This window comes from Macaca nemestrina, chromosome 19 (assembly GCF_043159975.1).
Source record: "Macaca nemestrina isolate mMacNem1 chromosome 19, mMacNem.hap1, whole genome shotgun sequence".
Taxonomy (NCBI): Eukaryota; Metazoa; Chordata; class Mammalia; order Primates; family Cercopithecidae; genus Macaca; species Macaca nemestrina.
Genome location: NC_092143.1, coordinates 38,480,729 through 38,499,372, shown reverse-complemented (window position 1 = coordinate 38,499,372; position 18,644 = coordinate 38,480,729). Strand labels below are relative to the sequence as shown.

The following is an 18,644-nucleotide window of genomic DNA, read 5'->3' as shown; positions in this document are numbered from 1 at the left end:
GCTGTTCCCCACTCTCTCCTCTGCACTTAGACAAGGAGGACAGGTGATCTGAGCTGTTTGAATATTTGCTGAGTGAGCAGAGCTACTGATCATTGCTAACTGCACCTCTGCAAGCCTCTGCCCAAAGGTATTTTCTGTCTTGCTGTAGGAACACACTAGACCGTTGTTTAGGAAAGTCATAAGCCCCTGGAATCACCCTCAACAAATGATGGAGAAGGAGTAGGTAGACAAATACCCCTATCTGCTCCCCTGAGGGATGATTAACTCTGAGGCATGTCCTATACTGACTCCCAGAGTCCCTGATGGAATTGCCCTTCAGTTTCCCACAGGAATAACCATATAGATAACCCACTCTTCCGATAGGTCCCTCCCTGCCCTGTCTCACTTCCTGACTCCCTGCTGGTGTTTCTGGGATCATTTCCCAAATGTAGGACTTGCACGAAAGTCCTTTTCTGAAGCCTTGTTTATGGAAAAGTCACCCAAGACCCATGGTCAGCAGGAGTCAGGCCAGCAAGCTAATTAAGAAGTTTGGAGCTTGCCCTGAAGAGGATGTGTGGAGGCAAAATAAGTAGTAGAGTGACATGATTTATAATTTTATAAGCTCATTCTGGATGCTACACAGAGAATATATTTGAGGAAGGTGATTTTAAGGAAGTCAGAGGAGCTGGGGAACACTTGTGGTAATTCCAGTGAGAGAGAACGATGATGTCAATGGAAGCGTGGCGATGGAGATGCAATAGCGTGGGTAGATTAGTGAGATTTTCAGGAGCAGGGAACCCTAGCATGCAGTGAGTGAAGGAGAGTCAGGAATTAGGGATGGGCTTCGGGTTTCTGGGCTGCGCAGCTGAGAGGACAACTTGAATATCACCCAGGGGGAGAAGCAGGCTGAGGGGGAGGGAGAGAATAAATTCACTCCAGTGTGTTAGTCTGAGCTGCCTGTGATTTGTGGAAGTAAAGGTTTTTGTCAAGAAGCTTAATATCACCCATATTTTTGAGAGAGATACTCCATCCCCAGGCATCAATCTTTTCCCCTCCCTCACCACTCTGCTATAAAAGATTGACTAACTCACTGCCACTCTTCCATTTTTTTTCAAATACTGTACTGATCCGGAGAGCAAGGCAAAATTTTATCTACAAAGAAATAGTCAAAGAATCTGGAGTCAGAAATAGCTTCAAATACTTTTGTTTTTTGCGATTCTTTAAAACCTCTCTTTCTCTGTATAACTAGTAAGAATTGTAAATTGATAAGATTTCTGGAACTATTAGGAAACGGCGTATTTCCACTCCCCAGATGATTTTTTCTAGCTAGCAGAAGTTTAACTCATCGCAGTAATACCACTCAGCCAGTCCCCATACAAAGTGAATGCAAAAATGAAGACTAACTTTGATAAAGACTAGGGAAAATGGACTACAAAAGCCAGTTTGAACATTTCACATCTGCAAATGGATACCTGTGATTTGTGACTAGAGATCATCTGTCAAGATGAAACACATATTCCCTAGACTTGAGAACTTTAACAAACATGAAGAAAACAGAGTTATTGCAGGAAAGATGAATTACGAATTCACACACACCCAAGCAGACACACACTAAAAATACACATGCACATATGTAATAGAAAAACCTTTCTTACATATTACTAATTCTCCCAATATGTGAAAAGACAGTTTTTTAATTGAGGATCATTCAGAGTTGTTCCTACAAACAAGTCCATGAAAATTGCTTCTACTTTTTGTTAACTTTCATCAACTTTTCATTTCTGCTCTTAATTTTCTATGGTCTTAAAAAATACATGAATAACTACTTCAAATTGTTTCTGAACAGGCTGAGAGAGGTGGTTCATGCCAGTAATCCCAGTACTTTGGAAGGCCAGGACAGGTGGATCATCTGAGGTCAGGAGATCAAGACCAGCCTGGCCAATACAGTGAAACCCTGTCTCTACCAAAAATACAAAAATTAGCCAGGTGTGGTGGTGTGTGCCTGTAATCCCATCTACTTAGGAGGCTGAAGCAGAAAAATTGTATCAGAACAGTGTAGACATGTAGACAGATACTGACAGGAATAAGGTTTTGTGATAACTTTTTTGTTACCTGAAGCATTTATGAATACAGGTAAGTCCATGGCTATGTAATACAATGTTGAAGTCTCCATTGGCTTAACTTCCAAATTAGTGCTTTACTAAACTCAGTGTCAGTGTATGTACACCTACTTGGTCTGTGTCTTTTGTACTATGAAACATATTTTAACTATGAAATGAATATTTTAAAGAATCACCTTGGGGCCAGACATGGTGGCCCATGCCTGTAATCCCAGTACTTTAGGAGGCCGAGGTGGGTGGATCACTTGAGGTCAGGAGTTCAACACAGCCTGGCCAACATGTCAAAACCCCATCTTTACTAAAAATACAAAAATTAGCCAGGCATGGGGGCATGTGCCTGTAATCCCAGCTACTGCAGAGCCTGAGGCAGGAGAATCACTTGAACCTGGAGGCAGAGGTTTGAAATCATGTGACCTTACTGTATATTAAAACTATATGATCACATTTTTTTTCTACAGTAATAACTGCCCCCAACCTTGTAAAATCCTGGAGATTGTGGCCCTCTTAGTTCTTCTTAGAACTCTTCAAAATGCCAATAGGTTATCTTTGACAAATAGTCACTGTAAATTTAGATTTCTATTTAGTATATCTTGAGTTTATCTTCTGAAATGTAATACTGTCTTTTACTTCAAATATAGATGCATGAGTTTATTCATTTATTCGTTTATCCATATTCTTGCTTATTCAACCTCTGCTTCATTCCAGAAACAATTCAGGGAAATATTAATTACTTAAAATAATTTGTCTCTTACCAAAGACATTTTCTATTATCAGTTAATGTCATGAGAAGTGTAATCCTTTTACAATATTGAATCATATTATCCACAGTTCTGAAGTAAGGTTTTTCTAGAACTCAAGTGCTTGTTAAAAATTCACATTGCCAAATTTCTCTCCCCTTCTCTTGCCTGAGCAGACATTTTTTCCCTGATTGTCATAGATCCCATGGGTAATAGAAATTGGACATATAAGCAGTGGAATCATATACATGTCATTAGCCACACTTTAAAAACCAAGAAAAATGAATATACCTTTTATTCCATTTAATGTGTGCATTCCCTTGGTTTTTTTCCTTCCTTTAGAATCAAGGTGACTATAACATGGAGATGCTTCCTAATAGGTTAGATATGCCTTCCTACCGAATTCTTACCTGTGGCACTGACACCTCTGATAGCCTCCTCTTCTTTCTCCTTAGCTATCCCAAGCTCCAGTGTCCTCCCTTCAGCTCCCAGAGATGTGGTCCCTGTCTTGGTTTCCAGCCGGTTTGTCCGTCTCAGCTGGCGCCCACCTGCAGAAGCGAAAGGGAACGTTCAAACCTTCACGGTCTTTTTCTCCAGAGAAGGTGACAACAGGTAGGTGATGCTACCAATACAATTCAGCTTAATCTGTCATCTCTTTAAGTCAATACCATTGGGTAATGGCAGGAGGAGATCTTGGGCAGGAACTTTGGAGAGACTGTGAAATCTCTATTATGTCCTTCACTCATTTCCCATTGGAGATGTGCATTTTTAAAAAGCAGTGTTGTTGACACACTTGTAATCCCAGCACTTTGGGAGGCTAAGTTGGGTGGATCACCAGAGTTCAGGAGTTCGAGGCCAGCCTGACCAACATGGTGAAACCCTGTCTCTTCTAAAAATACAAAAAAGTAGATGGGCGTGGTGGTGTGCACCTGTCATCCTAGCTACTCGGGAGGATGAGGCAGGAGAATTGCTTGAACATGGGAAGCGGAGGTTGAAGTGAGCCGAGATTTTGCCACTGCACTCCAGCCTGGGCAACAAAGATGCCCCCATCAAAAAAAAAAAATGGTGAAGACACAGACATACCCATATTGCCTTATACTAAGATTATTTATTACTGTGAAGAAACAGGCATTTGTTTTAGTGTTATTTCTGCAACAATTTGTGATCTTATGATGCCTCCTAAGTTCCTTGGATTTCAGTGTGTGCAGCTGTGAAAACTGGAAGCAATGATTCTTGCCCAATCATCTTCATGTTTTTGCATGGATTTCCTGGAGGCACCTTAAATTCAACCTGCCCAAAACATACTCACTGTATTCTCTTTATGTATATTTTTCCTTTCTTTTCTTAGTTTATGTTGGTATCTTCCATCCTCATTGATCAAGCAAAAAATTCATGCCATGTTTTACTGACTGCTGCCTCCCAACACTACATTCCTCATGAATTCTTGTCAGCTTTACCTTGGCCACAGCTCAGCCATGCTTCCTTTATTCTGTTATTTTCAACATCTTTACCTGATCTCTGGGAATCACTCCTCACCTGCCAATCTATCTTCCTCACTGTTTGTAGTTATCTTTTTGAAATACAGTTTTGATCACTCACTCCACTGCCCCAAAGTGTGACTGTTCTTAAATACAATAAAATTACTATACAAAGACATGTACATGGAACTTCAGATTTCTTTCAATGGAAGTCTAGCCCCAGTCTATCCTTATCTATATCTATCTGTATGGATATATGTAAAAGTATGGTTTCTATAATCTGTAATGGTTAAAATTTTTTCACTCAAGTCACAAGAGCTAGATTTGAAAATGGTCCTATTTATCAAATTGTGATGTTTCTGTGTTTAATAATGTATTAAATATGAATAATACTTTTTTGCTAGAAGGAATAAAAGGAAGATAAATTCTACCTGTTAGCATTGCTATAAGAACTGAGGGAATTCAGGCAAACAATTCAGGGCAGTCCCTCCACACAGGCAGAATGGAAGGACTCAGAATAGTGTGAGCTCTGAGACAATGTGGAAAAGAAGCTGAAATTAAGGCTCAAAGAATAGGAAGAAGGAGGATGAGGAAAAGAAAGGGAAGGAGTAGGGGAAGGAGAAATTGTTGAAATTTCTGTTTGAGTGAAACATTTATTTTCATAATTGTTTACAGGCCTGCTTATCATACAGTTTTGTCCTTTCCTCTTCTATTGAACTTCTTCTTATCTTTCAATTCTAAGCATCAATGTACCCCCTTGGCTACTCGCTCCCATGGTTATACCATGAACCTTGACAACACCAATCACTGCAACCTCTCATGATCTGAGTTTCAAATCATATTCTTGCCTCACTCTCCAGACTCTTGTCTTAGTATCCTTTATTTAGAACTCTGAATACAACGAAACTTTGATTTCACGGAGACCTGCAATCCGTTGATCCTATCCCTTATCTTTCCTGTTTATCTTCACTTATTCCATAGCTACAATTCCATAGCCAGTAAACACAGCAATTAAATACTTGCTGACTTGCATCAACGTTTTGCCTGCTACTCTCATTTCATATTACTTGCTTAGCAAAAACCAACTCAAGTAAATGTAACTTTCTACCTACTCTTTACTTGTTCTCTTGTAGCTGAATATAGCTTGAGGAAAAGGTATAACTGGGATAATTCGTCTCACTTTAAATTCACAGCGACTAATCTCATGTTGCCCATTAATGCTACTGGCAATTATACTACATTTATCAGACAGCTTCTCTCACATACACTACTAATGATATTTCATGCCTTTTTCTCTCTTCTCAAATCTCCAAAACTGCACCCTTTCCCCCACTCTTAGCTGACCTTGATTTTAATTTCATGTAATATAAGAAGGGGAATTCTACATGCTTTCATATGTGACATTATTTTTCACCCACGTGTGTCTTTAAGCATATAATCTGTCTTTCCTCAAATTTCCATAAAACAACTGCCTGTACTCTTTAAAGCCAAACCTTCGCTTGTGCACAAGATCCCATTTTTTCTTATAAAAGAGCAAATCTTCAGCCATTCTTTCTCTCTTCTGTATCATCAGTTCTTCCCCCTAAGGTGAATTACGTCTATCAGCACGTCAGCATGTAGTTGGATCTTCCATTACAACAAATTCTGCTTCAATCTCACTTTTCTTTCCTCTACCACTCCATGCTCTGTTCTCTTTCATAGGAACATTCCTTGAATTGTCTAACTTCACTCCAATATCTTACATCATATTCCAATAATGATTTTGTCCCTAGAATGTAATAGCAACTGCTCTTATCAAAGTTCACCAATAACCTCCTGTTGCTAACCCAGTAGTCAATTCCTAGTCTTCACATTACTTGAGCAGTCAGCAAATTTTGTCACATTTGATCCTTTTTCCTTTGGTGAGACTCATTCTTCACTCAGTTTTCTATTGCACATGCTCTCCTCATTCTACTCTGGCTGCTTATTTTCAGGCTCTTTTTACTTTTTACTACCAGTTTCTCTGATCTGTACGTATCAAATTGCTTCAGGACTCAAGCCTTTAATCCACTTCTTGACTTTATATTCTGTGAATAGGTTGATGTATTCCAAATTTGTATCTCTGGTCCTAACTTTTTTACCTGTAATCCATATTCATATACACATTTTCCTACTTGATTTATCAACGTCAATGTCCCATGGGCATCTAAGACTTATGAACAAAACCAAACACCTGTTATCCTTCAACCCCAATGCCTCCTCACCAAATAATTTATCATTCCAGAGTTCCCTCCACCTTTGAAATCTTCATATTTCTCATTAATCAGGCCAAAATCATTGGAATATTTCTTAGCTCTTAATTAATTCTTAATTCTTATTAAGGAATCCATCATCAAGTCTTGGCAATACCATCAAAATATATCTTGAATTCATGAAATAATATACCAGATTTTGTTATAAAATAATACTGGAAGACTGGCTATGATTTTATATTCTGAGCTGAGTTATGGGAATAAAGCAATTCATCATATTATTCTGCCTAATTTTATATTGTTTAAATTTTCATGATAAACAATTAAAATCAATAAAGAAATAAAAACAAAACATGGCCAGGCACGGTGGCTCATGCCTGTAATTCCAGCACTTTGGGAGGCCGAGGCAGGTGGATCATCTGAGGTCAAGAGTTTGAGACCAGCCTGGTCAATATGGTGAAACCCCGTTTTCACTAAACATACAAAAATCAGCTGGGCGTGGTGGCACGCACCTGTAATCCTGGCTACTTAGGATGCTGAGGCAGGGGAATTGTTTGAACCTGGGAGGTGGAGGTAGCAGTGAGCCGAGATCATGCCACTGCACTCCAGCCTGGGTGACAAAGCAAGACTCTGTCTCAGAAAAAAATAAAATAAAATAAAAAATAAAAAAATAAAAACAGAAACAAAACGTATACTGAGTCTTACCACTTCTTACCCCCTCCTTAAGTACAACTAAGTCTTATTGGAACTACTGCAGTAATCTCCTTAGTCTAATCTTACCATAGCAGCTGGAGTAAACCTTTTAAAGCATAAGTTAGAGTATGTCATTCTTCTGCTTCAAAACCCTGTGATGACTGTTTGTCTCATTCACAGAATTAGTAGAAGTCCTTGTTCTTGTCTCTTGTTACCTCTCTAACCTCATCACGTAGCACTTTCCTTATGTTTCCTAAATATCCAAGAATCCGCCTCTTTTGAGATCTTTACGCTTGCTCTTCAGTTTGCCTAGGATGTTCTTCTCCTCAGAGATCCACATGGATCATTCCCTAATTTCTACCAAATCTTTGCTGCAATGTCAAATTCTCATGGAAGTCTTTCCTGACCTCTGGCACTCCCTATGTACTTCTTATTCTTATTTTTCTCCATAGCCTTTATTACCTTCTACTTACAAATTTTGTTTCCCTAATCCCCTTTCTCCTCACCAGAATGTAATCTTCCTATGGGCAAGGCTGCTTTATCTTCTTTATCCACTGAGCTATTTTTCGACTTGATGCCTTAACTGAAATGTCAATTACTGTGTGGAACTCTCTATAGTCCTCCAACTCAGAATTCACCAATTTCGCCTTTAGCTCACCCCTTCATTTTGATTACATTACTGTTATGGCCTTTGCCACCTTTAATCAAGTTTGAGGTTTGGTTGAGTACATGTGTATTTCTTTTCCTGATGATTGAGACTACATCGTAGTCATAATTTCATGCTTAAGTGTCCAGTATCATGCCTCATGTAAACATACACTGATCAGAACTGATATGGTGGAGTAGGCAGAGAGATATGATATTTTTGATAGTTTTTTTTTTTACCAAATAAAATAAATTGTGTTACTGAGGAGGATGAATAAGCTGACTACAGTTAAATAAAAACTTTAATTCCAAAAAAGTCGATATTAAAATTTTATTCTAATATCTCCATTTATTTTGATTTTTCTGACTCTCAACTAGAGCCATAAAATATGCCACTGTCTCTGAGCTGTGATGTTTGCTTGTTCATGTAGGTTTATTTAGCTGCTTGACACCATACCTTTCTAAAAGATATTGAATTTAACATTTCTCTCAGATTAGCAATAACTTTGTCAGGAAAGTTATTCTAACTCAGATCATCACGAATCTTTCTGACTGGTTAATGGTGTAGATAATGCAAGTGCCATAGTTCACATCTTTTTATCCAACCCCTTGGGGTGCTTTTATTTCCTAAGTTAAAGAGCAGCATATATTCCAAAACATGAAAGGTAGAATTTGCAGTGAAGTAATTGCTTCGTAGATATCTAGCTATCCCCTCTTAGTACCTAAAAATCATTAGGAATGAAAAGTGATCTCTAAGATCATAGTCTAACTTCCTGCTACCTAAACATTCAGAGACCAATGCTCAGAGGAAAGTCTCATGCCCAAGGCCACAGTTTTATCATCAACAGTGACAGCAAGCATTTATTGGTCATTTACTATGCCAGATACCAGGCTAAGCATCTTACATAAAGTATGTTTACCAAGATGAGACTTAAAGAAGAAGTTTATACTTCCATTATACAGCTAGTAAGTAGTAGAACTAGAATTTAGTGCAGCCCATAGTCCAAAGCAGGCACTCTCAATCCCATTTTCATCTTGCTTCCTTAGTGGATTAACCTGGCAGAGAACTAAATGTTCTTGAGATTTATAGAATTATGACATGCAATTCTTTTATATGTTTCTGTCCAATAACTTTTTGACTTAATGGCTAAGTTGATTTGCATTATACATTTACCGGTAATAAAACACACTAGTGAGTTTTTATTGTATTTCTTTTGAGAGGTGAGGTCTTGCTATGTTGCTCAGGATAGAGTGCAGTGGTGTCATCATAGTTCATTTGCAGCCTCAAACTTCTGGGATCAATGGATTCTCCCACCTCAGCCTCCTGAGTAGCTAGGACTACAGGTGCATGCCGCCACACCTGGCTAAGTTTGTGTATTTTATATATAAATATATATATATATTTATATATATTATACTTCTCATTTGTAACTAGAATGACTTATGAAGTGTAACACAGTATAGCCAAAATGTTAAGGCTATGTGGCTGTGGAATTGAACTGCCTGGGTTCAAATCCTGGCTTGATATTTTACCATCTGTGTGGCTTTGGGCCAATTACTAGTGACTTTGTTTTCTCATGTGGAATAGTAATAGTATCTGATGTATAAGGTTGTGATGAGTATTAAATGAAGTTAAATAAAAGCACCTGAAACACTTGCTGTTTGTTTGGTGTCCACCCAAAACATTTCATTCTTATTAGCTAGTGCCATGTGCAAATCATCATATGGGCTTAAAATTAAAATAACTGAAATACAAGGGTGTTTCTTAGCTCTTATTTAGAGAAGACTTTATTACTTTCACAAGCATTCACCCATTTGATCCTCAGATAAGGTATTTATGATGATCTCCATTTCACAAATGAGTATGCCTTTCTCTGTTCAGAAAGACTGAAAAATATTGCTAAGAAACCACACAAATAGTAAATATTAGAACTGGGATTTCGATGCCAGGTTTCTAGTCCAGTGATCTCTTCACTGTGCCATACGAAGTGAAAGACATTTTCTGAAAAAGCTCCATATAAAGTACAGTGGGAGTGCAGATGAGAGAATTAAAACACTTTTTATGAGCATCATTCAATTTAATCCTCGCAATAGCACTGTGAGGTAGGCAGATAAGGTACCGGTATCTCCATTTTGCAAATGAAGCAGAGAAGCCTCCAAGATAGTCCCTGACTTGCTCAAGGTCACACACTGTTTTATGGCAGAACAAAGGCTGAACTAGTTCCAACTTGCAGCAACATATATATGCTTCACATTGCTTTATGCTGTCTCAGAAAACCTCTGCTCACTGTTCAGGATTAGAAACCAGCTTTTTATGATTGACATGGAGGATTCCTTTTGGAATTCATGGTATATTACATTTTCAACGTGGTGTTTACATATTCTTTCCCCACTCTTCAGAGTTAAGGACTCTGCAGCTGATGGAGCTTGTTATCCATGAGGGAGCATATTGTGATAGAAAGAGAACAAGACTCAGAATCGTAAGCATGACATTCTGGCCCTGGCTTAAAGCTTGGCAAAGTTAGCCTTCTTCTTAGAGCCCCACTCTACTTCTCTGTAAAATATAAAATCATGGTCCTGTACCTCAAATTTTTTTTTAATTCATTGAATGAGAGAATAGTGATTTTATTTCTCCAGTGGACTTAATGCATATTCAAAAATGAAACATGCCATCCACAAATGTCATATAGAAATTAACAAATGTTGAATGCGAGTTGACTATATGTCCATGTCCAGCAGCGTATTGAAAATGGAAGGGAACCCAGCAGATTCTCTGGAAGCAGTTCATCTTGAAAGGTTCATCTTACTGATAAATGTGTAACCACACACTGAGTTAAGAGCTTTAGTGGAAAGGAACATGCTTCTGGGAGAGCATTTATGAAATGTGTGCATGATGTCTATGTCATAATCAGATCTACATTTTGAAAAGATGGCCGTGACTAGAAAGTGGAAACTAGAGCAGAGGTCAGCCAGGTGAGTGCCAGAGCCATTTAGCAGGCTATTACAGAAGTGCAAACAAAAGATGATGGTAGCTTGGTCTAAGGGTATGTCAGTGGAGATGAAGCAGTGGAGAGAACTTTGTAGATATTTACGGGGCAAAACTGACAGGACTGGATGATGCATTGCACGTGAATGGTGAGGGAGAAGGGGTTGTCAAGGACAGTCACTTGGTTTCTGGTATATTCCAGTGTAGAGATGATTGTGTAATTTGCTGAGATTAGGATGCTGGAAAAGGTCCATATTTGAAATGAAGATCATAAATTCAGTTTTAAACAAGTTGTACTTTACATACCTTTACAACACTCAAATGAGAATGTCAAGAAGGACCTTGGAAATAGGAATCTGGAACTCAGAGGAGAAGATTGGGACAGAGATATTTATCAGGAGTGTGTCAGCATATGGATGCTCACTACAGCTAGAGAAGGGCAAGATGGTCCATCCCAAGAAAACAGAATGAGAAGAGAACCCAGAACTCAGTCACATTTATCATGGGGATAGAGGCTGAAACTAAACAAAATAAGAATTTGAAATCAAAATCTGTTTTATCTCAACTCCCAAAATATAGCTTTTTTTATTTGCAGTTACAATAGCTATTTGTTATGTAACTAGTCTCACTTGTGTATTGATGTTGAAGCAGAGATTATAGGAAAGCACCTTTTTAAAAAGCTCATTCCTAGATTTATCCTTTTCAACAATTCGAGAAAAAAAAAATTTAACCAAAACTTAGTGGAAATACCTCTAACCAAGAAGACCAATTTCCAGTCTTCATTATGCTTTATCTGGCAGTGAAACATCTTGAAACTTTTCTAAGATAGCATTGATTTCCAAACCTATGGTTTTAGGGTAAAAAGGAATGTGACATTTGAGTGGCTATCACTTTTATCACTCTGCTATTACTTTGAGTCCTATTTCATTAAACACCATATTTCAGTTCTCAAATCTTTTAATTGTTATAACATTCTGGCATTCACTAAAGAAATAAGGAATGAAAGTAGAACAGATAAAAAGGAGATGCTAAAAATCTTTCCACTAAGAATAACATAACTCCTTCTCTACAAAGGAATGTTAATGTAACTCTTCCTCGTGAAGCAACTAATTAAGTATTTGACACCTCAAGGCAGCATTTGTTGCTCAACTCACAAGTTGTAACTAAATGTTAACACTCTGAGGCACTTAGGCAAGATAATACGTATTTACTAAAAATACATGTTAGAGACTTGCTACAAATGATCCACTAAGATGCAGAATCATGTTTAATCTGTAAACTCTACTTCTGAAATGTAAAAATAGAAGTGAATTCAGCTAACACAAACACACATGGATATAGGACATTTTCTATTTTCTATTCCTAATGAAAAGTGTTAAAGTAGTGAGGTTTCTTTGAGTAGATCCCACTCTCTCAGTTTTCAAATAATGAAATCGAGACCCAGGAAGGTGAAGTGACATGCCAAAGATGACCGAAATAAATGGGGATGGAACGTGGATTAGAATCCAACTTTCTAGGCATTTCTAACGTCCCATTATGTGGAGATTTTCTGTAATTATTCTCTTTTAGTTTCACATTTATTTTAAAAATTATGAGCCCCAGCAGCATAGCCATTTTTTACGCTCAGTGAATCTATATTCTAAGTGTGAATAAAATATAAATGAAATATGGCTTCTCTTTTTAAATAATTTACAATCAAGTCAAAGAAACATGCATGTCCATGAATACAATGTGATACATAATACACTAGATGTATAAACCAAAAGCAACGAAAACACAAAAGAGACCATTTAATGGTACTGGGTTCGAAGACATAAGCGTAGGAAGTTTCAGGTAAACATTTCTTTTGAATTGGTTTCCAATTTGGTTTCATTTGAAACAAGCTTTTGCCAGAGTCAGAAGTGTGAGTCAAGAGAAGGTAACTCCAGGCTCATCATACTGGTCATTAGAGAAATGCAAATCAAAACCACAATGAGATACCATCTCACACCAGTTAGCATGGCGATCATTTAAAAGTCAAGAAACAACAGATGCTGGAGAGGATATGGAGAAATAGGAATACTTTTACACTGTTGGTGGAAGTGTAAATTAGTTCAGCCATTGTGGAAGACAGTGTGGTGATTCCTCAAGGATCTAGAACCAGAAATAACAATTGACCCAGCAATCCCTTTTCTGGGTATATACCCAAAGGAATATAAATCATTCTACTATAAAGACACATGCACACATGTTTATTGTAGCAATGTTCACAATAGCAAAGAATTAGAACCAACCCAAATGCCCATCAATGATAGACTGGATCAAGAAAATGTGGCACTTATACACCATGGAATACTATGCAGCCATAAAAAAGGATGACTTCATGTCCTTTGCAGGGACATGGATGAAGCTGGAAACCATCATTCTCAGCAAACTAATACAAGAACAGAAGACCAAACACCACATGTTCTTACTCATAACTGGGAATTGAACAGTGAGAGCACATGGACACAGAGAGGGAAACATCACACACTGGGGTCTGTCTGGGGGCAGGGGGCTAGGGGAGGGATAATATTAGGAGAAATACCAAATGTAGACGGTGGGTTGATGCGTGCAGCAAACCACCATGGCACGTATATACCTATGTAACAAACCTGTACGTTCTGCACATGTATCCCAGAACTTTATTAAAAGAAAAAGAAATGAAAAAAAAAAAAAAAAAAGGAAAAGCAAAATAAGAAAAGGCAGAGAAGCTGACATGGACATAGGGGTTCTGGGGCAGCATGGATCATCACAGATGACTGTGCAAAGCTTTGGGCCACATCGTGAAGGTCTTTGAACCTTGTTCCATGGAGGTGAGATAATATTAACCTAGAATGGCAGCTAGCACAAGGTTGTGGGCATGGAGTTGACAGGTTATGTGTGTTAAAAGGGTATCTTTGTCAATAGATGATAGCAAAAACTGAGACGATTAATGGCAAAACACTAGAAAAAGCTACTATTATAATGCAATACATTTAAGCGCCAACTAAAGCAGGGACCAGTTCTAGGCACAGGAGAATATACTCTACCCAGAATTAGGTCTCAATGTAAATTGCAGACTGGTACATCCCATGTTGCCATGCTTGACTTCATGCTTCAAAAGATGTCAGTGCTTAAGAGTTACAACAGGGACTGATCTGAGTAAAGCAGGAACGTTATTGTTAGTGGGTCAAAGGATATGCTTTTAGAATAGAAATAGCTATTTTCCAAGACACTTTAACCAGGTAACTCCAAGTTCTTAAAATTAGAATTCATGAAAAATAAATGTTTCTTATTAACTAACTCTTCTTATAGCCTCCTTGTAAAAGTCAAAGTGGACAAGTTGTCTACACACTTTTTAGCATGAGGAGTCAGACTTTATATATTTGATGCTCTACATGAATTTTCATTGAGTAAATTTACAGTGAATGGATTCAGGCAGGCACAAGTGACTTGATTCCTTTACTTCAAGCCACTTATCCTGAATTTGGCTTAACTCCCCCACACTGCCAACTTAGGGGGAAAGGAATGAAGTAAAGAAGCTTTGTCTGAAAATCCATCTAGTGTTATAGATCATGACTCTGAGTGTTGCATATTTTAAGGTAATTATGTCTTCAGATTCATAGGACAGAACATCACTGAGAGGGAGGAGGCTTGGGGTCCCTGCTGCTTTTACAGGGGTTGCTAATGCAGTGAGAGGCCGAACAATCCAAGTTTACCCAAAAATTGGGTAAACTTGTCACATTCACTGTTCTCTTTTCTTCAGAACCCAGTGTGCTTATCTGCCCATTTACAGAGGAGTGTGGACTACATTGAGCAGAGAGGAAACCCTTAATTACTGCTTCATGGAAAATTTACTTTAGGTGGTTAGGGTTGGCCTGTAGTGGAACCAGAGAAATCCCACATAATAAACTGCCCTTCCAAACTCAGATGTTACTTACTTGTTGGGAAATGATTTGCCATGTTTTGTTTACAGCTATTAAAGCCTGGGAAGGGTGATTAAAAACTTCGTAAGAATCCTTAGGGCTAGAACTGAACAAATCTGTGAAGGACAACATGGCAGAAAATGCCATTTTCTCAATATGCTTTTGTATAACGCTAGCAATTTGACGTCACCCCAGTAAAACCCAGGGAAGCCACACAGCAGTTTGGTAGCAGACACTCAGCCACCAGTAGGGACATCAGATACCATAAGACTATCGAGCTATTCTGTGGAACTCAGGGAACTCCTATTTCTTCTCAGTGTCCCTTAGAGAGCAAAGTTTCCAGCCCTTTAAAAATGATTGTTTTCATTATTAGAACTTGTTCAATGTCTGTAGTTATGCTCACTCTCTTTGTTTTGACTTCATCTTTGCAAACAAAATTAATAAGATAGAAAATACCAAAAAAGATTTTTTTGGGGGGTGGGCAGGCCCCAAGGTCAGTGAAACCTATCTGTATAGTTTGTTCTATATGATTATACCTCTCATTAATTTATGTCCTCAGATTCCTGGTTTTAAATACTTTGTTGAAAAGTCTCCTTCGTGGATGCAATAGGATTTATTTCTTATGAAGTTGTGGTGGTATTTTGTTGTTATAAAACAATAGCAGTGACTGCCGTTATGACATAATCCATATTAAGTGTCAGGTGCTATGTATTTCGCTTTAGATGTTTGACCTACAGCATTTCATTTAATTCTTTCAGATATTGTGATACAAACATTTTTATAGCAAGTATGTTGTACTTGAGAAATCTGGGGCTCAGAAAGTTTAATGTGAAGGCCAGAAACAGCCCCCCAGACTTGCCCCAATCCAGAACTACTTACTCCGTAGTCTACATAGGGTTTTTTTTTTTTTTCTGAAGTTTTTTTTTTTTTTTTTTTTTAAAAGACAAGGTCTTACTTTGTCACCCAGGCTGGAGTGTAATGGCATGATCTCAGCTCATGGCAACCTCTGCCCCTGGGCTCAAGCGATTCTCATGCCTCAGCCACCTGAGTAGCTAGAATTACAAGTTCATGCTACCATGCCTGACTAATTTTTGTATTTTTTCTAAAGAGAGTGTTTCACCACATTAGCCAAGCTGGTCTTGAACTCCTGGCCTCAAGTGATCTGCCCGCCTCGGCCTCCCAAAGCGCTGGGACTACAGGCGTGAGCCACCATGCCTGGCCTACATAGTGTTTAGATGCAAATTCCCTTTGATATGAGCAGATTTCTGGAAAGTGGCACATAAAATTGGAATGGTTAGATAAAACCATGCTTTAACACCACTAAGAGCCTGCATTGTGGAAACCAGTGGTCAACCCGGGGCAGAACTAGCAAGTGATTAGAGGTTGAACCATAGAGTTGTCTTGGAGGTGTATTTACATAGTAAGCACAGTGCCTGTGCCTGGGTTCTATTTTATAGATCGATACCATGGAAGCATTTTCTAAAGATGCTTTGTTTATTCTTTAAGACTGAGAAAGTAAGAATTGTCCATGTCAATCAATACATTTATATATAATTTTTTATGAATTATTAATTTTGGATACTTTTTGGAGGCTCATGAAGATTATTAAATCTGCCCCATTATGAAGTCCAACATCCTCTTTTTTATGTGATGTTTTCATTTCATGATCTTGGACATTTTTACCTAGACATGTCCAAATTTTCCTGCCTCTCTTTCCTTTAAAATATACCTGTTCAGCAAAAGACATAAACAGATACTTCTCAAAAGAAGACACACAAACAGCCAACAAACATATGAAAAAAGTGTTCAGCATCACTAATCATCAGAAATGCAAATCAAAACCAAAATGAGATATCATTCCACATCAGTCAGAATGGCTGTTACTAAAAAAAAATAAAATAAAACAATAGATGCTGGCGAGGCTGCGGAGAAAAGGGAATGCTTATACACTATTGGGAGAAATACAAATTTATTACTTTAGGCACTATGGAAAGCAATTAGGAGATTTCTGAAAGAACTTAAAACAAATCCACAATTTAGCCCAGCAATCCCATTAACTGGTATAGATCCAAAATAAATTAAATAATTCTACCAAAAACAAGCATGCACTAATATATTCTGGATAAAGAAAATGTGGTACATATACACCATGGAATACTGTGCAGCCATAAAAAGGAATGAAGTTACTTCCTTTGCAACAACATGGATGCAGTTGGGGGCCATAATCCTAAATAAATTAATGCAGGAACAGAAAACCATATACTATATGTTCTCACTTATAAGTAGGAGCTTAACATTGAGTACTCAGGGACATATAGATGGCAACAGTAGACATGGGACTGTCAGATAGGAGGGAGGGAAGGAGGAGGTCAAGGATTGAAAACTGTTGCATACTATACTTACTACCTGGTCGTGACAGGATCAATCATACCTCAAACCTCAGCATCACACAATATACCCATGTAACGAATTTTCACATGTACCCCAGAATCTAAAATAATGAAATTATTTAAAAAATAAAATTAAAGTACAGAAGAGTACCTGTTGAAAGGGTTATGGCTAGCATGACCCGGAACACAGTTATTTCATCCAATTTATTTCGTACTTGTAAGAATAAAGTAAATTATGAAAGCTGCCCTTCCTTATAGATACCAAAGGTGTTTGACAGGCAAATCTGACCTTTGATAACAATGTTGCTTGAAGGTCTAGAAAAGATGCTATGAAATGATTCATAGCAAATGATAGACAAATTCATCCTCTCAGCAGTCTCTGAGTGCTCATTGTCCCTTTTTCCCCTCATGTCTTTTATCCAAAGTTCCCATGATCCAAAGAAGTTCCTTATTTTTCCACTATTGTTGAATGATATCATTACTAGATTTAGAGGATGAAATTCCAGATTTCATTCTTAAATGTGATACCCACTAACTGTGAAGCCTTTGAATAAATCATGTTGCTTTTCTAAATCTCACTTTCTATATGTAAAACAATGATAACGAAACCACCCTATCTGTATCAGTAAGCTACCTGAGGCACTGTGTATAAAAATTCTTCTGCTAAAAAAATAAATAAATAAGCAAGATTCCCTATCTCCATGTGCTCAATCTCTGTAAGTTACATACAGCAAGGCATACAATTCTTTTATGAGGGTTTGCTTTTAAAAAGCAACTTGCTGACCTAAATGATCTTAATTTGGTAGAATATAGCAGTGTGGTGTGTGGCAAATGGGAGCATTGTTCCATATTTCTTAGGCTTACCTACTTTAGATTACTGTTTAATCTCATCCAGACCTCTACTCTTCTAGAAGTCAGAATTCAGCCTTCCAGAAACTTCACACTGCACTTCTAAAAGAATACCTAAACTTCAGGCTATATCCAGATTCATACAGGGTTCTTTTTCTCTATTGTGGTAACACATGTCTTTCATTTTACAATTTTAACTATTTTTTTTGTTTTTGTTTTTGTTTTTTTTTTGTTGTTGTTGTTGTTGTTGAGACGGAGACTCGCTCTGTCGCCCAGGCTGGAGTGCTGTGGCCGGATCTCAGCTCACTGCAAGCTCCGCCTCCCGGGTTTACGCCATTCTCCTGCCTCAGCCTCCCGAGTAGCTGGGACTACAGGCGCCCGCCTAGTTTTTTGTATATTTTTAGTAGAGACGGGGTTTCACTGTGTTAGCCAGGATGGTCTCAATCTCCTGACCTCGTGATCCGCCCGTCTCGGCCTCCCAAAGTGCTGGGATTACAGGCTTGAGCCACCGCGCCCGGCCCATTTTTAACTATTTGTAAGTGTACAGTTGTATGATATTAGTGCATGTGCCTTGTTGTGCTACCATCACCACCATCTGTCCACAGAATTT

General features: G+C 38.1%; 1 protein-coding gene across 12 annotated transcripts in view; it reads left to right on the top strand.

Annotated features, from left to right (window-relative positions):
• Positions 1-18,644, top strand: part of LOC105489423 (DCC netrin 1 receptor) — a 1,213,781-nt gene that overhangs the window by 829,734 nt on the left and 365,403 nt on the right. For all 12 annotated transcript variants that reach the window (XR_011616876.1, XR_011616875.1, XM_071085315.1 and 9 more), the window contains exon 8: positions 3,292-3,448. Coding sequence is in view for 10 of the 12 variants with exons in the window: in XM_071085315.1 (XP_070941416.1) it covers positions 3,292-3,448 (157 nt within the window). In the remaining 2 variants the exon portion in view is untranslated. The remainder of the gene's footprint in view (positions 1-3,291; positions 3,449-18,644) is intronic.